Genomic DNA, 27,686 nt, shown 5'->3' with positions numbered 1-27,686 from the left:
ATAGTACTTTGAATTATTCATGAGCAAATGGCAAAGCGTAAAGTTCATCTTTTGTATTTATGGGAATTAGAGTTACCATATGAACGAAAACATATTTTTCAGTATTGTTGTTCGATATTCCATGCTATAGACCAAATCGGATTATGATTCATCATGAACTAACAATGTAATCAAAATCACTAATTTGCATATGTAGTTATTACACGTACCAATTCACGTATGTATTACAGAGTTTTGAATATTCAGATGTATGCTACAAAAACAGCGTTTTAAATTTATGATGATTTATTGTGAATAGATCCTTTCAAAACACAGTACCCAACAACAATTACATGAATTACATGATGTCGTCCATGTTGCATCTTTAACACATGCTCAGCACGGTGCCCTGGTGATGTAACTGATTGTCGAACTTTTCAGTTTCATAGTTTTTCATGATATAAAACTAATTAACACGATAAGCCACACTTTTCGTGGCGATGTTTTCATTATAGTTATAGCACATGTTCACATGACAAGGATTTTCTTATATTTGTTTATCCATGTTACCACGTTTTTGTTTTTATTCATTTTTTCGTGGACGTTCAAATGAGAGCATTTTTTTTTCATGGTGTAATAAGTACACCAAAATCGCAAATTACCTCGCACATATGATGTCACAATTAAGGGTTAGACTGCCGAAGTTTGAAAGGGAAGGCAGGAGTTTAGGCCAGTATCGACATTCACCTCTAAAATTCAAAAAACACTTGGTGTAGATCCAAGTTCAGAAATGCTAGACACTATTTTACACATGCACAAACTGAAGCCGTGGTTATTTGTTTATTGTTTACACATTCTCTTTATGTGAACATATTGTGACGATAACTAATTTGCATATTGACAAATAACTAACAACGTATTTATTAAATACCACTTTCAAAAATACAACAATAACTAAAATTTGTTTAACAATAACTAAGCAACGCCTTCATTACACACCAATATCAGCGATTGTTAACAACTATTAATAACGCAATTATTCAACAGTTATTTGTCAGTAATGAATAATAAATTAATATTTATCCATCAGAGATTGATTAAAATTATTGTGTATGTGTACGAAAGTAAAGGTTGAGTTGAGAATACGATGAGCTCATAATTTAATCAGAGTCAGAATCTGCTGGTACTTCGTTTCTAGTTCCCTGGCATTCGAGTTTCCTCTCTCTGTTACCTTCTGAACGGATCCACCTGAAGCAAAATCATTATATAACTGAGACAGCTTAATTTTTGAAGGTAAAAGCGTTAAATGCGACTGTGATACAACCGAGAAAGATCTAAAAGTAATTCTTACTTTCTACATGGGAACCAGTATTGTGGACCATCACTAGGACACTCGACAACAACATGCTCTAGATACCAGTCATCACCTGACAACGATAAAAAGAATGTGTAGCTAGAAGTCTCAACTGATAAGCCTGGCAATATCATCAGTTTAAAAACGACGCAGATGGAAATGCATTTCACACATTTCCTCTCTGACAGTTTAAACCAAATTAAGTATTCTCGAAATACAATGCAACCAATCAGATACATATGCTAACGGACCTCTATGAATATCTTTATGAGTTTTCCGCATTAATCTTCTACGCTTCATGGTCATGTCCACACCTCCCTTATTTCTCTGTGGTCATCTTGTTTATTATCCACACATTCTCTACATTCATCTTGTCTATTGTCCACACATTCTCAACATTCATCTTGTCTATTGTCCACACATTCTCTACATTCATCTTGTCTATTGTCCACACATTCTCTACATTCATCTTGTCTATTGTCCACACATTCTCTACATTCATCTTGTCTATTGTCCACACATTCTCTACATTCATCTTGTCTATTGTCCACACATTCTCTACATTCACCTTGTCTATTGTCCACACATTCTCTACATTCACCTTGTCTATTGTCCACACATTCTCTACATTCACCTTGTCTATTGTCGGCACATTCTCTACATTCATCTTGTCTATTGTCCACACATTCTCTACATTCATCTTGTCTATTGTCCACACATTCTCTACATTCACCTTGTCTATTGTCCACACATTCTCTACATTCACCTGTCTATTGTCCACACATTCTCTACATTCACCTTGCCTATTGTCCACACATTCTCTACATTCATCTTGTCTATTGTCCACACACTCTCTACATTCATCCTGTCTATTGTCCACACATTCTCTACATTCATCTTGTCTATTATTCACACATTCTCTACATTCAGCTTGTCTATTGTCCACACATTCTCTACATTCATCTTGTCTATTATCTACACATTCTCTACATTCATCTTGTCTATTGTCCACACTCTCTGTACATTCATCTTGTCTATTATCCACACATTCTCCACATTCACCTTGTCTATTGTCCACACATTCTCTACATTCACCTTGTCTATTATCTACACATTCTCTACATTCACCTTGTCTATTGTCCACACATTCTCTACATTCATCTTGTCTATTGTCCACATATTCTCTACATTCATCTTGTCTATTATTCACACATTCTCTACTTTCACCTTGTCTATTGTCCACACATTCTCTACATTCACCTTGTCTATTATCCACACATTCTCTACATTCATCTTGTCTATTATCTACATATTCTCTACATTCATCTTGTCTATTATTCACACATTCTCTACTTTCATCTTGTCTATTGTCCACACATTCTCTACATTCATCTTGTCTCTTATCCACACATTCTCTACATTCATCTTGTCTATTATCTACACATTCTCTACATTCTTCTTGTCTATTATCCACACATTCTCTACATTCATCTTGTCTATTATTCACACATTCTCTACATTCAGCTTGTCTATTGTCCACACTCTCTGTACATTCATCTTGTCTATTATCCACACATTCTCCACATTCATCTTGTCTATTATCTACACATTCTCTACATTCATCTTGTCTATTGTCCACACTCTCTGTACATTCATCTTGTCTATTATCCACACATTCTCTACATTCATCTTGTCTATTATTCACACATTCTATACATTCAGCTTGTCTATTGTCCACACATTATCTACATTCATCTTGTCTATTATCTACACATTCTCTACATTCTTCTTGTCTATTATCCACACATTCTCTACATTCATCTTGTCTATTGTACACATATTCTGTACATTCATCTCGTCTATTGTCCACACATTCTCTATATTCCCCTTGTCTATTGTCCACACATTCTCTACATTCACCTTGTCCATTGTCGACACATTCTCTACATTCACCTTGTCTATTGTCCACACATTCTCTACATACACATTGTCAATTGTCTACAAATTCTCTACATTCACCTTGTCTATTGTCCACACATTCTCTACATTCACCTTGTCTATTATCTACACATTCTCTACATTCATCTTGTCTATTGTCCACACATTCTCTACATTAATCTTGTCTATTGTCCACACATTCTCTACATTCACCTTGTCTATTGTCCACACATTCTCTACATTCACCTTGTCTATTGTCCACACATTCTCTACATTCACCTTGTCTATTGTCCACACATTCTCTACATTCACCTTGTCTATTGTCCACACATTCTCTACATTCATCCTGTCTATTGTCCACACATTCTCTACATTCATCTTGTCTATTATTCACACATTCTCTACATTCAGCTTGTCTATTGTCCACATATTCTCTACATTCATCTTGTCTATTATCTACACATTCTCTACATTCATCTTGTCTATTGTCCACACTCTCTGTACATTCATCTTGTCTATTATCCACACATTCTCCACATTCACCTTGTCTATTGTCCACACATTCTCTACATTCACCTTGTCTATTATCTACACATTCTCTACATTCATCTTGTCTATTGTCCACACTCTCTGTACATTCATCTTGTCTATTATCCACACATTCTCTACATTCACCTTGTCTATTGTCCACACATTCTCGACATTCATCTTGTCTATTATCCACACATTCTCTACATTCATCTTGTCTATTGTCCGCACATTCTCTACATTCATCTTGTCTATTGTACACACATTCTCTACATTCATCTTGTCTATTATCCACACATTCTCTATATTCACCTTGTCTATTGTCCACACATTCTCTACTTTCATCTTGTCTATTATCCACACATTCTCTACATTCACCTTGTCTATTATCTACACATTCTCTACATTCATCTTGTCTATTGTCCACACTCAATGTACATTCATCTTGTCTATTATCCACACATTCTCCACATTCATCTTGTCTATTATCCACACATTCTCTACATTCATCTTGTCTATTATCTACATATTCTCTACATTCATCTTGTCTATTATTCACACATTCTCTACTTTCATCTTGTCTATTGTCCACACATTCTCTACATTCATCTTGTCTCTTATCCACACATTCTCTACATTCATCTTGTCTATTATCTACACATTCTCTACATTCTTCTTGTCTATTATCCACACATTCTCTACATTCATCTTGTCTATTATTCACACATTCTCTACATTCAGCTTGTCTATTGTCCACACTCTCTGTACATTCATCTTGTCTATTATCCACACATTCTCCACATTCATCTTGTCTATTATCTACACATTCTCTACATTCATCTTGTCTATTGTCCACACTCTCTGTACATTCATCTTGTCTATTATCCACACATTCTCTACATTCATCTTGTCTATTATTCACACATTCTCTACATTCAGCTTGTCTATTGTCCACACATTATCTACATTCATCTTGTCTATAATCTACACATTCTCTACATACTTCTTGTCTATTATCCACACATTCTCTACATTCATCTTGTCTATTGTCCACACATTCTCTACATTCATCTTGTCTATTGTACACATATTCTGTACATTCATCTCGTCTATTGTCCACACATTCTCTACATTCCCCTTGTCTATTGTCCACACATTCTCTACATTCACCTTGTCCATTGTCGACACATTCTCTACATTCACCTTGTCTATTGTCCACACATTCTCTACATACACCTTGTCAATTGTCTACAAATTCTCTACATTCACCTTGTCTATTGTCCACACATTCTCTACATTCACCTTGTCTATTATCTACACATTCTCTACATTCATCTTGTCAATTGTCCACACATTCTCTACATTCATCTTGTCTATTGTCCACACATTCTCTACATTCACCTTGTCTATTGTCCACACATTCTCTACATTCACCTTGTCTATTGTCCACACATTCTCTACATTCACCTTGTCTATTGTCCACACATTCTCTACATTCACCTTGTCTATTGTCCACACATTCTCTACATTCACCTTGTCTATTGTCCACATATTCTCTACATTCATCTTGTCTATTATTCACACATTCTCTACTTTCACCTTGTCTATTGTCCACACATTCTCTACATTCACCTTGTCTATTGTCCACATATTCTCTACATTCATCTTGTCTATTATTCACACATTCTCTACTTTCATCTTGTCTATTTTCCACACATTCTCTACATTCATCTTGTCTCTTATCCACACATTCTCTACATTCATCTTGTCTATTATCTACACATTCTCTACATTCTTCTTGTCTATTATCCACACATTCTCTACATTCATCTTGTCTATTATTCACACATTCTCTACATTCAGCTTGTCTATTGTCCACACTCTCTGTACATTCATCTTGTCTATTATCCACACATTCTCCACATTCATCTTGTCTATTATCTACACATTCTCTACATTCATCTTGTCTATTGTCCACACTCTCTGTACATTCATCTTGTCTATTATCCACACATTCTCTACATTCATCTTGTCTATTATTCACACATTCTCTACATTCAGCTTGTCTATTGTCCACACATTATCTACATTCATCTTGTCTATTATCTACACATTCTCTACATACTTCTTGTCTATTATCCACACATTCTCTACATTCATCTTGTCTATTGTCCACACATTCTCTACATTCATCTTGTCTATTGTACACATATTCTGTACATTCATCTCGTCTATTGTCCACACATTCTCTACATTCCCCTTGTCTATTGTCCACACATTCTCTACATTCACCTTGTCCATTGTCGACACATTCTCTACATTCACCTTCTCTATTGTCCACACATTCTCTACATACACCTTGTCAATTGTCTACAAATTCTCTACATTCACCTTGTCTATTGTCCACACATTCTCTACATTCACCTTATCTATTATCTACACATTCTCTACATTCATCTTGTCTATTGTCCACACATTCTCTACATTCATCTTGTCTATTGCCCACACATTCTCTACATTCACCTTGTCTATTGTCCACACATTCTCTACATTCACCTTGTCTATTGTCCACACATTCTCTACATTCACCTTGTCTATTGTCCACACATTCTCTACATTCACCTTGTCTATTGTCCACACATTCTCTACATTCATCCTGTCTATTGTCCACACATTCTCTACATTCATCTTGTCTATTATTCACACATTCTCTACATTCAGCTTGTCTATTGTCCACACATTCTCTACATTCATCTTGTCTATTATCTACACATTCTCTACATTCATCTTGTCTATTGTCCACACTCTCTGTACATTCATCTTGTCTATTATCCACACATTCTCCACATTCACCTTGTCTATTGTCCACACATTCTCTACATTCACCTTGTCTATTATCTACACATTCTCTACATTCATCTTGTCTATTGTCCACACTCTCTGTACATTCATCTTGTCTATTATCCACACATTCTCTACATTCACCTTGTCTATTGTCCACACATTCTCTACATTCATCTTGTCTATTATCCACACATTCTCTACATTCATATTGTCTATTGTCCACACATTCTCTACATTCATCTTGTCTATTGTACACACATTCTCTACATTCATCTTGTCTATTATCCACACATTCTCTACATTCACCTTGTCTATTGTCCACACATTCTCTACTTTCATCTTGTCTATTATCCACACATTCTCTACATTCACCTTGTCTATTATCTACACATTCTCTACATTCGTCTAGTCTATTGTCCACACTCTCTGTACATTCATCTTGTCTATTATCCACACATTCTCCACATTCATCTTGTCTATTATCCACACATTCTCTACATTCATCTTGTCTATTATCTACACATTCTCTACATTCATCTTGTCTATTATTCACACATTCTGTACTTTCATCTTGTCTATTGTCCACACATTCTCTACATTCATCTTGTCTCTTATCCACACATTCTCCACATTCATCTTGTCTATTATCTACACATTCTCTACATTCTTCTTGTCTATTATCCACACATTCTCTACATTCATCTTGTCTATTATTCACACATTCTCTACATTCAGCTTGTCTATTGTCCACACTCTCTGTACATTAATCTTGTCTATTATCCACACATTCTCCACATTCATCTTGTCTATTATCTACACATTCTCTACATTCATCTTGTCTATTGTCCACACTTTCTGTACATTCATCTTGTCTATTATCCACACATTCTCTACATTCATCTTGTCTATTATTCACACATTCTCTACATTCAGCTTGTCTATTGTCCACACATTATCTACTTTCATCTTGTCTATTATCTACACATTCTCTACATTCTTCTTGTCTATTATCCACACATTCTCTACATTCATCTTGTCTATTGTCCACACATTCTCTACATTCATCTTGTCTATTGTACACATATTCTGTACATTCATCTTGTCTATTGTCCACACATTCTCTACATTCCCCTTGTCTATTGTCCACACATTCTCTACATTCACCTTGTCCATTGTCGACACATTCTCTACATTCACCTTGTCTATTGTCCACACATTCTCTACATACACCTTGTCAATTGTCTACAAATTATCTACATTCACCTTGTCTATTGTCCACACATTCTCTACATTCACCTTGTCTATTATCTACACATTCTCTACATTCATCTTGTCTATTGTCCACACTCTCTGTACATTCATCTCGTCTATTATCCACACATTCTCCACATTCATCTTGTCTATTATCCACACATTCGCTACATTCATCTTGTCTATTATCTACACATTCTCTACATTCATCTTGTCTATTATCCACACATTCTCTACTTTCATCTTGTCTATTGTCCACACATTCTCTACATTCATCTTGTCTCTTATCCACACATTCTCTACATTCATCTTGTCTATTATCTACACATTCTCTACATTCTTCTTGTCTATTATCCACACATTCTCTACATTCATCTTGTCTATTATTCACACATTCTCTACATTCAGCTTGTCTATTGTCCACACTCTCTGTACATTCATCTTGTCTATTATCCACACATTCTCCACATTCATCTTGTCTATTATCTACACATTCTCTACATTCATCTTGTCTATTGTCCACACTCTCTGTACATTCATCTTGTCTATTATCCACACATTCTCTACATTCATCTTGTCTATTATTCACACATTCTCTACATTCAGCTTGTCTATTGTCCACACATTCTCGACATTCATCTTGTCTATTATCTACACATTCTCTACATTCATCTTGTCTATTATCCACACATTCTCTACTTTCATCTTGTCTATTGTCCACACATTCTCTACATTCATCTTGTCTCTTATCCACACATTCTCTACATTCATCTTGTCTATTATCTACACATTCTCTACATTCTTCTTGTCTATTATCCACACATTCTCTACATTCATCTTGTCTATTATACACACATTCTCTACATTCAGCTTGTCTATTGTCCACACTCTCTGTACATTCATCTTGTCTATTATCCACACATTCTCCACATTCATCTTGTCTATTATCTACACATTCTCTACATTCATCTTGTCTATTGTCCACACTCTCTGTACATTCATCTTGTCTATTATCCACACATTCTCTACATTCATCTTGTCTATTATTCACACATTCTCTACATTCAGCTTGTCTATTGTCCACACATTCTCTACATTCATCTTGTCTATTATCTACACATTCTCTACATTCATCTTGTCTATTGTCCACACTCTCTGTACATTCATCTTGGCTATTATCCACACATTCTCCACATTCACATTGTCTATTGTCCACACATTCTCTACATTCACCTTGTCTATTATCTACACATTCTCTACATTCATCTTGTCTATTGTCCACACTCTCTGTACATTCATCTTGTCTATTATCCACACATTCTCTACATTCACCTTGTCTATTGTCCACACATTCTCTACATTCACCTTGTCTATTGTCCACACATTCTCTACATTCACCTTGTCTATTGTCCACACATTCTCTACATTCACCTTGTCTATTGTCCACACATTCTCTACATTCACCTTGTCTATTGTCCACACATTCTCTACATTCATCCTGTCTATTGTCCACACATTCTCTACATTCATCTTGTCTATTATTCACACATTCTCTACATTCAGCTTGTCTATTGTCCACACATTCTCTACATTCATCTTGTCCATTATCTACACATTCTCTACATTCATCTTGTCTATTGTCCACACTCTCTGTACATTCATCTTGTCTATTATCCACACATTCTCCACATTCACCTTATCTATTGTCCACACATTCTCTACATTCACCTTGTCTATTATCTACACATTCTCTACATTCATCTTGTCTATTGTCCACACTCTCTGTACATTCATCTTGTCTATTATCCACACATTCTCTACATTCACCTTGTCTATTGTCCACACATTCTCTACATTCATCTTGTCTATTATCCACACATTCTCTACATTCATCTTGTCTATTGTCCACACATTCTCTACATTCATCTTGTCTATTGTACACACATTCTCTACATTCATCTTGTCTATTATCCACACATTCTCTAAATTCACCTTGTCTATTGTCCACACATTCTCTACTTTCATCTTGTCTATTATCCACACATTCTCTACATTCACCTTGTCTATTATCTACACATTCTCTACATTCATCTTGTCTATTGTCCACACTCTCTGTACATTCATCTTGTCTATTATCCACACATTCTCCACATTCATCTTGTCTATTATCCACACATTCTCTACATTCATCTTGTCTATTATCTACACATTCTCTACATTCATCTTGTCTATTATTCACACATTCTCTACTTTCATCTTGTCTATTGTCCACACATTCTCTACATTCATCTTGTCTCTTATCCACACATTCTCTACATTCATCTTGTCTATTATCTACACATTCTCTACATTCTTCTTGTCTATTATCCACACATTCTCTACATTCATCTTGTCTATTATTCACACATTCTCTACATTCAGCTTGTCTATTGTCCACACTCTCTGTACATTCATCTTGTCTATTATCCACACATTCTCCACATTCATCTTGTCTATTATCTACACATTCTCTACATTCATCTTGTCTATTGTCCACACTTTCTGTACATTCATCTTGTCTATTATCCACACATTCTCTACATTCATCTTGTCTATTATTCACACATTCTCTACATTCAGCTTGTCTATTGTCCACACATTATCTACATTCATCTTGTCTATTATCTACACATTCTCTACATTCTTCTTGTCTATTATCCACACATTCTCTACATTCATCTTGTCTATTGTCCACACATTCTCTACATTCATCTTGTCTATTGTACACATATTCTGTACATTCATCTTGTCTATTGTCCACACATTCTCTACATTCCCCTTGTCTATTGTCCACACATTCTCTACATTCACCTTGTCCATTGTCGACACATTCTCTACATTCACCTTGTCTATTGTCCACACATTCTCTACATACACCTTGTCAATTGTCTACAAATTCTCTACATTCACCTTGTCTATTGTCCACACATTCTCTATATTCACCTTGTCTATTATCTACACATTCTCTACATTCATCTTGTCTATTGTCCACACTCTCTGTACATTCATCTCGTCTATTATCCACACATTCTCCACATTCATCTTGTCTATTATGCACACATTCTCTACATTCATCTTGTCTATTATCTACACATTCTCTACACTCATCTTGTCTATTACCCACACATTCTCTACTTTCATCTTGTCTATTGTCCACACATTCTCTACATTCATCTTGTCTCTTATCCACACATTCTCTACATTCATCTTGTCTATTATCTACACATTCTCTACATTCTTCTTGTCTATTATCCACACATTCTCTACATTCATCTTGTCTATTATTCACACATTCTCTACATTCAGCTTGTCTATTGTCCACACTCTCTGTACATTCATCTTGTCTATTATCCACACATTCTCCACATTCATCTTGTCTATTATCTACACATTCTCTACATTCATCTTGTCTATTGTCCACACTCTCTGTACATTCATCTTGTCTATTATCCACACATTCTCTACATTCATCTTGTCTATTATTCACACATTCTCTACATTCAGCTTGTCTATTGTCCACACATTCTCGACATTCATCTTGTCTATTATCTACACATTCTCTACATTCATCTTGTCTATTATCCACACATTCTCTACTTTCATCTTGTCTATTGTCCACACATTCTCTACATTCATCTTGTCTCTTATCCACACATTCTCTACATTCATCTTGTCTATTATCTACACATTCTCTACATTCTTCTTGTCTATTATCCACACATTCTCTACATTCATCTTGTCTATTATTCACACATTCTCTACATTCAGCTTGTCTATTGTCCACACTCTCTGTACATTCATCTTGTCTATTATCCACACATTCTCCACATTCATCTTGTCTATTATCTACACATTCTCTACATTCATCTTGTCTATTGTCCACACTCTCTGTACATTCATCTTGTCTATTATCCACACATTCTCTATATTCATCTTGTCTATTATTCACACATTCTCTACATTCAGCTTGTCTATTGTCCACACATTCTCTACATTCATCTTGTCTATTATCTACACATTCTCTACATTCATCTTGTCTATTGTCCACACTCTCTGTACATTCATCTTGGCTATTATCCACACATTCTCTACATTCACCTTGTCTATTATCTACACATTTTCTACATTCATCTTGTCTATTGTCCACACTCTCTGTACATTCATCTTGTCTATTATCCACACATTCTCTACATTCACCTTGTCTATTGTCCACACATTCTCTACATTCACCTTGTCTATTGTCCACACATTCTCTACATTCACCTTGTCTATTGTCCACACATTCTCTACATTCACCTTGTCTATTGTCCACACATTCTCTACATTCACCTTGTCTATTGTCCACACATTCTCTACATTCATCCTGTCTATTGTCCACACATTCTCTACATTCATCTTGTCTATTATTCACACATTCTCTACATTCAGCTTGTCTATTGTCCACACATTCTCTACATTCATCTTGTCTATTATCTACACATTCTCTACATTCATCTTGTCTATTGTCCACACTCTCTGTACATTCATCTTGTCTATTATCCACACATTCTCCACATTCACCTTGTCTATTGTCCACACATTCTCTACATTCACCTTGTCTATTATCTACACATTCTCTACATTCATCTTGTCTATTGTCCACACTCTCTGTACATTCATCTTGTCTATTATCCACACATTCTCTACATTCACCTTGTCTATTGTCCACACATTCTCTACATTCATCTTGTCTATTATCCACACATTCTCTACATTCATCTTGTCTATTGTCCACACATTCTCTACATTCATCTTGTCTATTGTACACACATTCTCTACATTCATCTTGTCTATTATACACACATTCTCTACATTCACCTTGTCTATTGTCCACACATTCTCTACTTTCATCTTGTCTATTATCCACACATTCTCTACATTCACCTTGTCTATTATCTACACATTCTCTACATTCATCTTGTCTATTGTCCACACTCTCTGTACATTCATCTTGTCTATTATCCACACATTCTCCACATTCATCTTGTCTATTATCCACACATTCTCTACATTCATCTTGTCTATTATCTACACATTCTCTACATTCATCTTGTCTATTATTCACACATTCTCTACTTTCATCTTGTCTATTGTCCACACATTCTCTACATTCATCTTGTCTCTTATCCACACATTCTCTACATTCATCTTGTCTATTATCTACACATTCTCTACATTCTTCTTGTATATTATCCACACATTCTCTACATTCATCTTGTCTATTATTCACACATTCTCTACATTCAGCTTGTCTATTGTCCACACTCTCTGTACATTCATCTTGTCTATTGTCCACACTCTCTGTACATTCATCTTGTCTATTATCCACACATTCTCTACATTCATCTTGTCTATTATTCACACATTCTCTACATTCAGCTTGTCTATTGTCCACACATTCTCGACATTCATCTTGTCTATTATCTACACATTCTCTACATTCATCTTGTCTATTATCCACACATTCTCTACTTTCATCTTGTCTATTGTCCACACATTCTCTACATTAATCTTGTCTCTTATCCACACATTCTCTACATTCATCTTGTCTATTATCTACACATTCTCTACATTCTTCTTGTCTATTATCCACACATTCTCTACATTCATCTTGTCTATTATTCACACATTCTCTACATTCAGCTTGTCTATTGTCCACACTCTCTGTACATTCATATTGTCTATTATCCACACATTCTCCACATTCATCTTGTCTATTATCTACACATTCTCTACATTCACCTTATCTATTGTCCACACATTCTCTACATTCACCTTGTCTATTGTCCACACATTCTCTACATTCACCTTGTCTATTGTCCACACATTCTCTACATTCATCCTGTCTATTGTCCACACATTCTCTACATTCATCTTGTCTATTATTCACACATTCTCTACATTCAGCTTGTCTATTGTCCACACATTCTCTACATTCATCTTGTCTATTATCTACACATTCTCTACATTCATCTTGTCTATTGTCCACACTCTCTGTACATTCATCTTGTCTATTATCCACACATTCTCCACATTCACCTTATCTATTGTCCACACATTCTCTACATTCACCTTGTCTATTATCTACACATTCTCTACATTCATCTTGTCTATTGTCCACACTCTCTGTACATTCATCTTGTCTATTATCCACACATTCTCTACATTCACCTTGTCTATTGTCCACACATTCTCTACATTCATCTTGTCTATTATCCACACATTCTCTACATTCATCTTGTCTATTGTCCACACATTCTCTACATTCATCTTGTCTATTGTACACACATTCTCTACATTCATCTTGTCTATTATCCACACATTCTCTAAATTCACCTTGTCTATTGTCCACACATTCTCTACTTTCATCTTGTCTATTATCCACACATTCACTACATTCACCTTGTCTATTATCTACACATTCTCTACATTCATCTTGTCTATTGTCCACACTCTCTGTACATTCATCTTGTCTATTATCCACACATTCTCCACATTCATCTTGTCTATTATCCACACATTCTCTACATTCATCTTGTCTATTATCTACACATTCTCTACATTCATCTTGTCTATTATTCACACATTCTCTACTTTCATCTTGTCTATTGTCCACACATTCTCTACATTCATCTTGTCTCTTATCCACACATTCTCTACATTCATCTTGTCTATTATCTACACATTCTCTACATTCTTCTTGTCTATTATCCACACATTCTCTACATTCATCTTGTCTATTATTCACACATTCTCTACATTCAGCTTGTCTATTGTCCACACTCTCTGTACATTCATCTTGTCTATTATCAACACATTCTCCACATTCATCTTGTCTATTATCTACACATTCTCTACATTCTTCTTGTCTATTATCCACACATTCTCTACATTCATCTTGTCTATTATTCACACATTCTCTACATTCAGCTTGTCTATTGTCCACACTCTCTGTACATTCATCTTGTCTATTATCAACACATTCTCTACATTCATCTTGTCTCTTATCCACACATTCTCTACATTCATCTTGTCTATTATCTACACATTCTCTACATTCTTCTTGTATATTATCCACACATTCTCTACATTCATCTTGTCTATTATTCACACATTCTCTACATTCAGCTTGTCTATTGTCCACACTCTCTGTACATTCATCTTGTCTATTGTCCACACTCTCTGTACATTCATCTTGTCTATTATCCACACATTCTCTACATTCATCTTGTCTATTATTCACACATTCTCTACATTCAGCTTGTCTATTGTCCACACATTCTCGACATTCATCTTGTCTATTATCTACACATTCTCTACATTCATCTTGTCTATTATCCACACATTCTCTACTTTCATCTTGTCTATTGTCCACACATTCTCTACATTAATCTTGTCTCTTATCCACACATTCTCTACATTCATCTTGTCTATTATCTACACATTCTCTACATTCTTCTTGTCTATTATCCACACATTCTCTACATTCATCTTGTCTATTATTCACACATTCTCTACATTCAGCTTGTCTATTGTCCACACTCTCTGTACATTCATATTGTCTATTATCCACACATTCTCCACATTCATCTTGTCTATTATCTACACATTCTCTACATTCACCTTATCTATTGTCCACACATTCTCTACATTCACCTTGTCTATTGTCCACACATTCTCTACATTCACCTTGTCTATTGTCCACACATTCTCTACATTCATCCTGTCTATTGTCCACACATTCTCTACATTCATCTTGTCTATTATTCACACATTCTCTACATTCAGCTTGTCTATTGTCCACACATTCTCTACATTCATCTTGTCTATTATCTACACATTCTCTACATTCATCTTGTCTATTGTCCACACTCTCTGTACATTCATCTTGTCTATTATCCACACATTCTCCACATTCACCTTATCTATTGTCCACACATTCTCTACATTCACCTTGTCTATTATCTACACATTCTCTACATTCATCTTGTCTATTGTCCACACTCTCTGTACATTCATCTTGTCTATTATCCACACATTCTCTACATTCACCTTGTCTATTGTCCACACATTCTCTACATTCATCTTGTCTATTATCCACACATTCTCTACATTCATCTTGTCTATTGTCCACACATTCTCTACATTCATCTTGTCTATTGTACACACATTCTCTACATTCATCTTGTCTATTATCCACACATTCTCTAAATTCACCTTGTCTATTGTCCACACATTCTCTACTTTCATCTTGTCTATTATCCACACATTCACTACATTCACCTTGTCTATTATCTACACATTCTCTACATTCATCTTGTCTATTGTCCACACTCTCTGTACATTCATCTTGTCTATTATCCACACATTCTCCACATTCATCTTGTCTATTATCCACACATTCTCTACATTCATCTTGTCTATTATCTACACATTCTCTACATTCATCTTGTCTATTATTCACACATTCTCTACTTTCATCTTGTCTATTGTCCACACATTCTCTACATTCATCTTGTCTCTTATCCACACATTCTCTACATTCATCTTGTCTATTATCTACACATTCTCTACATTCTTCTTGTCTATTATCCACACATTCTCTACATTCATCTTGTCTATTATTCACACATTCTCTACATTCAGCTTGTCTATTGTCCACACTCTCTGTACATTCATCTTGTCTATTATCAACACATTCTCCACATTCATCTTGTCTATTATCTACACATTCTCTACATTCATCTTGTCTATTGTCCACACTTTCTGTACATTCATCTTGTCTATTATCCACACATTCTCTACATTCATCTTGTCTATTATTCACACATTCTCTACATTCAGCTTGTCTATTGTCCACACATTATCTACATTCATCTTGTCTATTATCTACACATTCTCTACATTCTTCTTGTCTATTATCCACACATTCTCTACATTCATCTTGTCTATTGTCCACACATTCTCTACATTCATCTTGTTTATTGTACACATATTCTGTACATTCATCTTGTCTATTGTCCACACATTCTCTACATTCCCCTTGTCTATTGTCCACACATTCTCTACATTCACCTTGTCCATTGTCGACACATTCTCTACATTCACCTTGTCTATTGTCCACACATTCTCTACATACACCTTGTCAATTGTCTACAAATTCTCTACATTCACCTTGTCTATTGTCCACACATTCTCTATATTCACCTTGTCTATTATCTACACATTCTCTACATTCATCTTGTCTATTGTCCACACTCTCTGTACATTCATCTCGTCTATTATCCACACATTCTCCACATTCATCTTGTCTATTATCCACACATTCTCTACATTCATCTTGTCTATTATCTACACATTCTCTACACTCATCTTGTCTATTACCCACACATTCTCTACTTTCATCTTGTCTATTGTCCACACATTCTCTACATTCATCTTGTCTCTTATCCACACATTCTCTACATTCATCTTGTCTATTATCTACACATTCTCTACATTCTTCTTGTCTATTATCCACACATTCTCTACATTCATCTTGTCTATTATTCACACATTCTCTACATTCAGCTTGTCTATTGTCCACACTCTCTGTACATTCATCTTGTCTATTATCCACACATTCTCCACATTCATCTTGTCTATTATCTACACATTCTCTACATTCATCTTGTCTATTGTCCACACTCTCTGTACATTCATCTTGTCTATTATCCACACATTCTCTACATTCATCTTGTCTATTATTCACACATTCTCTACATTCAGCTTGTCTATTGTTCACACATTCTCGACATTCATCTTGTCTATTATCTACACATTCTCTACATTCATCTTGTTTATTATCCACACATTCTCTACTTTCATCTTGTCTATTGTCCACACATTCTCTACATTCATCTTGTCTCTTATCCACACATTCTCTACATTCATCTTGTCTATTATCTACACATTCTCTACATTCTTCTTGTCTATTATCCACACATTCTCTACATTCATCTTGTCTATTATTCACACATTCTCTACATTCAGCTTGTCTATTGTCCACACTCTCTGTACATTCATCTTGTCTATTATCCACACATTCTCCACATTCATCTTGTCTATTATCTACACATTCTCTACATTCATCTTGTCTATTGTCCACACTCTCTGTACATTCATCTTGTCTATTATCCACACATTCTCTATATTCATCTTGTCTATTATTCACACATTCTCTACATTCAGCTTGTCTATTGTCCACACATTCTCTACATTCATCTTGTCTATTATCTACACATTCTCTACATTCATCTTGTCTATTGTCCACACTCTCTGTACATTCATCTTGGCTATTATCCACACATTCTCTACATTCACCTTGTCTATTATCTACACATTCTCTACATTCATCTTGTCTATTGTCCACACTCTCTGTACATTCATCTTGTCTATTATCCACACATTCTCTACATTCACCTTGTCTATTGTCCACACATTCTCTACACTCACCTTGTCTATTGTCCACACATTCTCTACATTCACCTTGTCTATTGTCCACACATTCTCTACATTCACCTTGTCTATTGTCCACACATTCTCTACATTCACCTTGTCTATTGTCCACACATTCTCTACATTCATCCTGTCTATTGTCCACACATTCTCTACATTCATCTTGTCTATTATTCACACATTCTCTACATTCAGCTTGTCTATTGTCCACACATTCTCTACATTCATCTTGTCTATTATCTACACATTCTCTACATTCATCTTGTCTATTGTCCACACTCTCTGTACATTCATCTTGTCTATTATCCACACATTCTCCACATTCACCTTGTCTATTGTCCACACATTCTCTACATTCACCTTGTCTATTATCTACACATTCTCTACATTCATCTTGTCTATTGTCCACACTCTCTGTACATTCATCTTGTCTATTATCCACACATTCTCTACATTCACCTTGTCTATTGTCCACACATTCTCTACATTCATCTTGTCTATTATCCACACATTCTCTACATTCATCTTGTCTATTGTCCACACATTCTCTACATTCACCTTGTCTATTGTACACACATTCTCTACATTCATCTTGTCTATTATCCACACATTCTCTACATTCACCTTGTCTATTGTCCACACATTCTCTACTTTCATCTTGTCTATTATCCACACATTCTCTACATTCACCTTGTCTATTATCTACACATTCTCTACATTCATCTTGTCTATTGTCCACACTCTCTGTACATTCATCTTGTCTATTATCCACACATTCTCCACATTCATCTTGTCTATTATCCACACATTCTCTACATTCATCTTGTCTATTATCTACACATTCTCTACATTCATCTTGTCTATTATTCACACATTCTCTACTTTCATCTTGTCTATTGTCCACACATTCTCCACATTCATCTTGTCTCTTATCCACACATTCTCTACATTCATCTTGTCTATTATCTACACATTCTCTACATTCTTCTTGTATATTATCCACACATTCTCTACATTCATCTTGTCTATTATTCACACATTCTCTACATTCAGCTTGTCTATTGTCCACACTCTCTGTACATTCATCTTGTCTATTGTCCACACTCTCTGTACATTCATCTTGTCTATTATCCACACATTCTCTACATTCATCTTGTCTATTATTCACACATTCTCTACATTCAGCTTGTCTATTGTCCACACATTCTCGACATTCATCTTGTCTATTATCTACACATTCTCTACATTCATCTTGTCTATTATCCACACATTCTCTACTTTCATCTTGTCTATTGTCCACACATTCTCTACATTAATCTTGTCTCTTATCCACACATTCTCTACATTCATCTTGTCTATTATCTACACATTCTCTACATTCTTCTTGTCTATTATCCACACATTCTCTACATTCATCTTGTCTATTATTCACACATTCTCTACATTCAGCTTGTCTATTGTCCACACTCTCTGTACATTCATCTTGTCTATTATCCACACATTCTCCACATTCATCTTGTCTATTATCTACACATTCTCTACATTCATCTTGTCTATTGTCCACACTCTCTGTACATTCATCTTGTCTATTGTCCACACATTCTCTACATTCATCTTGTCTATTGTCCACACATTCTCTACATTCACCTTGTCTATTGTCCACACATTCTCTACATTCACCTGTCTATTGTCCACACATTCTCTACATTCAGCTTGTCTATTGTCCACACATTCTCTACATTCATCTTGTCTATTATCTACACATTCTCTACATTCATCTTGTCTATTGTCCACACTCTCTGTACATTCATCTTGTCTATTATCCACACATTCTCCACATTCACCTTGTCTATTGTCCACACATTCTCTACATTCACCTTGTCTATTATCTACACATTCTCTACATTCATCTTGTCTATTGTCCACACTCTCTGTACATTCATCTTGTCTATTATCCACACATTCTCTACATTCACCTTGTCTATTGTCCACACATTCTCTACATTCATCTTGTCTATTATCCACACATTCTCTACATTCATCTTGTCTATTGTCCACACATTCTCTACATTCATCTTGTCTATTGTACACACATTCTCTACATTCATCTTGTCTATTATCCACACATTCTCTACATTCACCTTGTCTATTGTCCACACATTCTCTACTTTCATCTTGTCTATTATCCACACATTCTCTAAATTCACCTTGTCTATTATCTACACATTCTCTACATTCATCTTGTCTATTGTCCACACTCTCTGTACATTCATCTTGTCTATTATCCACACATTCTCCACATTCATCTTGTCTATTATCCACACATTCTCTACATTCATCTTGTCTATTATCTACACATTCTCTACATTCATCTTGTCTATTATTCACACATTCTCTACTTTCATCTTGTCTATTGTCCACACATTCTCTACATTCATCTTGTCTCTTATCCACACATTCTCTACATTCATCTTGTCTATTATCTACACATTCTCTACATTCTTCTTGTATATTATCCACACATTCTCTACATTCATCTTGTCTATTATCTACACATTCTCTACATTCATCTTGTCTATTGTCCACACTTTCTGTACATTCATCTTGTCTATTATGCACACATTCTCTACATTCATCTTGTCTATTATTCACACATTCTCTACATTCAGCTTGTCTATTGTCCACACATTATCTACATTCATCTTGTCTATTATCTACACATTCTCTACATTCTTCTTGTCTATTATCCACACATTCTCTACATTCATCTTGTCTATTGTCCACACATTCTCTACATTCATCTTGTCTATTGTACACATATTCTGTACATTCATCTTGTCTATTGTCCACACATTCTCTACATTCCCCTTGTCTATTGTCCACACATTCTCTACATTCACCTTGTCCATTGTCGACACATTCTCTACATTCACCTTGTCTATTGTCCACATATTCTCTACATACACCTTGTCAATTGTCTTTAAATTCTCTACATTCACCTTGTCTATTGTCCACACATTCTCTACATTCACCTTGTCTATTATCTACACATTCTCTACATTCATCTTGTCTATTGTCCACACTCTCTGTACATTCATCTCGTCTATTATCCACACATTCTCCACATTCATCTTGTCTATTGTACACACATTCTCTACATTCATCTTGTCTATTATCCACACATTCTCTACATTCATCTTGTCTATTGTCCACACATTCACTACATTCATTTTGTCTATTGTACACACATTCTCTACATTCATCTTGTCTATTATCCACACATTCTCTACATTCACCTTGTCTATTGTCCACACATTCTCTACTTTCATCTTGTCTATTATCCACACATTCTCTACATTCACCTTGTCTATTATCTACACATTCTCTACATTCATCTTGTCTATTGTCCACACTCTCTGTACATTCATCTTGTCTATTATCCACACATTCTCCACATTCATCTTGTCTATTATCCACACATTCTCTACATTCATCTTGTCTATTATCTACACATTCTCTACATTCATCTTGTCTATTATCTACACATTCTCTACATTCTTCTTGTCTATTATCCACACATTCTCTACATTCATCTTGTCTATTATTCACACATTCTCTACATTCAGCTTGTCTATTGTCCACACTCTCTGTACATTCATCTTGTCTATTATCCACACATTCTCCACATTCATCTTGTCTATTATCTACACATTCTCTACATTCATCTTGTCTATTGTCCACACTCTCTGTACATTCATCTTGTCTATTGTCCACACATTCTCTACATTCATCTTGTCTATTGTCCACACATTCTCTACATTCACCTTGTCTATTGTCCACACATTCTCTACATTCACCTGTCTATTGTCCACACATTCTCTACATTCAGCTTGTCTATTGTCCACACATTCTCTACATTCATCTTGTCTATTATCTACACATTCTCTACATTCATCTTGTCTATTGTCCACACTCTCTGTACATTCATCTTGTCTATTATCCACACATTCTCCACATTCACCTTGTCTATTGTCCACACATTCTCTACATTCACCTTGTCTATTATCTACACATTCTCTACATTCATCTTGTCTATTGTCCACACTCTCTGTACATTCATCTTGTCTATTATCCACACATTCTCTACATTCACCTTGTCTATTGTCCACACATTCTCTACATTCATCTTGTCTATTATCCACACATTCTCTACATTCATCTTGTCTATTGTCCACACATTCTCTACATTCATCTTGTCTATTGTACACACATTCTCTACATTCATCTTGTCTATTATCCACACATTCTCTACATTCACCTTGTCTATTGTCCACACATTCTCTACTTTCATCTTGTCTATTATCCACACATTCTCTAAATTCACCTTGTCTATTATCTACACATTCTCTACATTCATCTTGTCTATTGTCCACACTCTCTGTACATTCATCTTGTCTATTATCCACTCATTCTCCACATTCATCTTGTCTATTATCCACACATTCTCTACATTCATCTTGTCTATTATCTACACATTCTCTACATTCATCTTGTCTATTATTCACACATTCTCTACTTTCATCTTGTCTATTGTCCACACATTCTCTACATTCATCTTGTCTCTTATCCACACATTCTCTACATTCATCTTGTCTATTATCTACACATTCTCTACATTCTTCTTGTATATTATCCACACATTCTCTACATTCATCTTGTCTATTATCTACACATTCTCTACATTCATCTTGTCTATTGTCCACACTTTCTGTACATTCATCTTGTCTATTATGCACACATTCTCTACATTCATCTTGTCTATTATTCACACATTCTCTACATTCAGCTTGTCTATTGTCCACACATTATCTACATTCATCTTGTCTATTATCTACACATTCTCTACATTCTTCTTGTCTATTATCCACACATTCTCTACATTCATCTTGTCTATTGTCCACACATTCTCTACATTCATCTTGTCTATTGTACACATATTCTGTACATTCATCTTGTCTATTGTCCACACATTCTCTACATTCCCCTTGTCTATTGTCCACACATTCTCTACATTCACCTTGTCCATTGTCGACACATTCTCTACATTCACCTTGTCTATTGTCCACATATTCTCTACATACACCTTGTCAATTGTCTTTAAATTCTCTACATTCACCTTGTCTATTGTCCACACATTCTCTACATTCACCTTGTCTATTATCTACACATTCTCTACATTCATCTTGTCTATTGTCCACACTCTCTGTACATTCATCTCGTCTATTATCCACACATTCTCCACATTCATCTTGTCTATTGTACACACATTCTCTACATTCATCTTGTCTATTATCCACACATTCTCTACATTCATCTTGTCTATTGTCCACACATTCACTACATTCATTTTGTCTATTGTACACACATTCTCTACATTCATCTTGTCTATTATCCACACATTCTCTACATTCACCTTGTCTATTGTCCACACATTCTCTACTTTCATCTTGTCTATTATCCACACATTCTCTACATTCACCTTGTCTATTATCTACACATTCTCTACATTCATCTTGTCTATTGTCCACACTCTCTGTACATTCATCTTGTCTATTATCCACACATTCTCCACATTCATCTTGTCTATTATCCACACATTCTCTACATTCATCTTGTCTATTATCTACACATTCTCTACATTCATCTTGTCTATTATCTACACATTCTCTACATTCTTCTTGTCTATTATCCACACATTCTCTACATTCATCTTGTCTATTATTCACACATTCTCTACATTCAGCTTGTCTATTGTCCACACTCTCTGTACATTCATCTTGTCTATTATCCACACATTCTCCACATTCATCTTGTCTATTATCTACACATTCTCTACATTCATCTTGTCTATTGTCCACACTCTCTGTACATTCATCTTGTCTATTGTCCACACATTCTCTACATTCATCTTGTCTATTGTCCACACATTCTCTACATTCACCTTGTCTATTGTCCACACATTCTCTACATTCACCTGTCTATTGTCCACACATTCTCTACATTCAGCTTGTCTATTGTCCACACATTCTCTACATTCATCTTGTCTATTATCTACACATTCTCTACATTCATCTTGTCTATTGTCCACACTCTCTGTACATTCATCTTGTCTATTATCCACACATTCTCCACATTCACCTTGTCTATTGTCCACACATTCTCTACATTCACCTTGTCTATTATCTACACATTCTCTACATTCATCTTGTCTATTGTCCACACTCTCTGTACATTCATCTTGTCTATTATCCACACATTCTCTACATTCACCTTGTCTATTGTCCACACATTCTCTACATTCATCTTGTCTATTATCCACACATTCTCTACATTCATCTTGTCTATTGTCCACACATTCTCTACATTCATCTTGTCTATTGTACACACATTCTCTACATTCATCTTGTCTATTATCCACACATTCTCTACATTCACCTTGTCTATTGTCCACACATTCTCTACTTTCATCTTGTCTATTATCCACACATTCTCTAAATTCACCTTGTCTATTATCTACACATTCTCTACATTCATCTTGTCTATTGTCCACACTCTCTGTACATTCATCTTGTCTATTATCCACACATTCTCCACATTCATCTTGTCTATTATCCACACATTCTCTACATTCATCTTGTCTATTATCTACACATTCTCTACATTCATCTTGTCTATTATTCACACATTCTCTACATTCACCTTGTCTATTGTCCACACATTCTCTACATTCATCTTGTCTCTTATCCACACATTCTCTACATTCATCTTGTCTATTATCTACACATTCTCTACATTCTTCTTGTATATTATCCACACATTCTCTACATTCATCTTGTCTATTATCTACACATTCTCTACATTCATCTTGTCTATTGTCCACACTTTCTGTACATTCATCTTGTCTATTATGCACACATTCTCTACATTCATCTTGTCTATTATTCACACATTCTCTACATTCAGCTTGTCTATTGTCCACACATTATCTACATTCATCTTGTCTATTATCTACACATTCTCTACATTCTTCTTGTCTATTATCCACACATTCTCTACATTCATCTTGTCTATTGTCCACACATTCTCTACATTCATCTTGTCTATTGTACACATATTCTGTACATTCATCTTGTCTATTGTCCACACATTCTCTACATTCCCCTTGTCTATTGTCCACACATTCTCTACATTCACCTTGTCCATTGTCGACACATTCTCTACATTCACCTTGTCTATTGTCCACATATTCTCTACATACACCTTGTCAATTGTCTTTAAATTCTCTACATTCACCTTGTCTATTGTCCACACATTCTCTACATTCACCTTGTCTATTATCTACACATTCTCTACATTCATCTTGTCTATTGTCCACACTCTCTGTACATTCATCTCGTCTATTATCCACACATTCTCCACATTCATCTTGTCTATTGTACACACATTCTCTACATTCATCTTGTCTATTATCCACACATTCTCTACATTCATCTTGTCTATTGTCCACACATTCACTACATTCATTTTGTCTATTGTACACACATTCTCTACATTCATCTTGTCTATTATCCACACATTCTCTACATTCACCTTGTCTATTGTCCACACATTCTCTACTTTCATCTTGTCTATTATCCACACATTCTCTACATTCACCTTGTCTATTATCTACACATTCTCTACATTCATCTTGTCTATTGTCCACACTCTCTGTACATTCATCTTGTCTATTATCCACACATTCTCCACATTCATCTTGTCTATTATCCACACATTCTCTACATTCATCTTGTCTATTATCTACACATTCTCTACATTCATCTTGTCTATTATTCACACATTCTCTACTTTCATCTTGTCTATTGTCCACACATTCTCTACATTCATCTTGTCTCTTATCCACACATTCTCTACATTCATCTTGTCTATTATCTTCACATTCTCTACATTCTTCTTGTCTATTATCCACACATTCTCTACATTCATCTTGTCTATTATTCACACATTCTCTACATTCAGCTTGTCTATTGTCCACACTCTCTGTACATTCATCTTGTCTATTATCCACACATTCTCCACATTCATCTCGTCTATTATCTACACATTCTCTACATTCATCTTGTCTATTGTCCACATTCTCTGTACATTCATCTTGTCTATTATCCACACATTCTCTACATTCATCTTGTCTATTATTCACACATTCTCTACATTCAGCTTGTCTATTGTCCACACATTATCTACATTCATCTTGTCTATTACCTACACATTCTCTACATTCTTCTTGTCTATTATCCACATATTCTCTACATTCATCTTGTCTATTGTCCACACATTCTCTACATTCATCTTGTCTATTGTCCACACATTCTCTACATTCACCTTGTCCATTGTCGACACATTCTCTACATTCATCTTGTCTATTGTCCACACATTCTCTACATACACCTTGTCAATTGTCAACAAATTCTCTACATTCACCTTGTCTATTATCTACACATTCTCTACATTCATCTTGTCTATTGTCCACACTCTCTGTACATTCATCTTGTCTATTATCCACACATTCTCCACATTCACCTTGTCTATTATCCACACATTCTCTACATTCATCTTGTCTATTATCTACACATTCTCTACATTCTTCTTGTCTATTATCCACACATTCTCTACATTCAGCTTGTCTATTGTCCACACTCTCTGTACATTCTTCTTGTCTATTATCCACACATTCTCTACATTCATCTTGTCTATTGTCTACACTCTCTGTACATTCATCTTGTCTATTATCCACACATTCTCTACATTCATCTTGTCTATTATTCACACATTCTCTACATTCAGCTTGTCTATTGTCCACACATTCTCTACATTCATCTTGTCTATTATCTACACATTCTCTACATTCATCTTGTCTATTGTCCACACTCTCTGTACATTCATCTTGTCTATTATCCACACATTCTCCACATTCATCTTGTCTATTATCCACTTATTCTCTACATTCATCTTGTATATTATCTACACATTCTCTACATTCATCTTGTCTATTATCCACACATTCTCTACATTCATCTTGTCTATATCCCATGTATTCTCTACTTTAATCTTGTCTATATCTCATACATTCTTTATTTAAATCTTGCCTATATCCTAT

The 27,686-nt window shown here is 35.1% G+C and overlaps 1 protein-coding gene across 1 annotated transcript in view; it reads right to left on the bottom strand.

Annotated features, from left to right (window-relative positions):
* Positions 1-876: 876 nt before the first annotated feature.
* LOC144360581 (lipoxygenase homology domain-containing protein 1-like) overlaps positions 877-27,686 on the bottom strand; it is a 42,590-nt gene continuing 15,780 nt past the window's right edge. The window contains exons 7-8 of the mRNA XM_085502569.1: positions 1,331-1,406; positions 877-1,227 (exon numbers count right to left, since the gene is read on the bottom strand). Coding sequence (XP_085358695.1) covers positions 1,140-1,227; positions 1,331-1,406 — 164 coding nt within the window. The 3' untranslated portion in view covers positions 877-1,139. The remainder of the gene's footprint in view (positions 1,228-1,330; positions 1,407-27,686) is intronic.

The sequence above is a fragment of the Saccoglossus kowalevskii genome, chromosome 1 (assembly GCF_978046115.1).
Source record: "Saccoglossus kowalevskii chromosome 1, keSacKowa6.1, whole genome shotgun sequence".
Taxonomy (NCBI): domain Eukaryota; kingdom Metazoa; phylum Hemichordata; class Enteropneusta; family Harrimaniidae; genus Saccoglossus; species Saccoglossus kowalevskii.
This window is presented reverse-complemented; position numbering and strand designations above follow the sequence as displayed.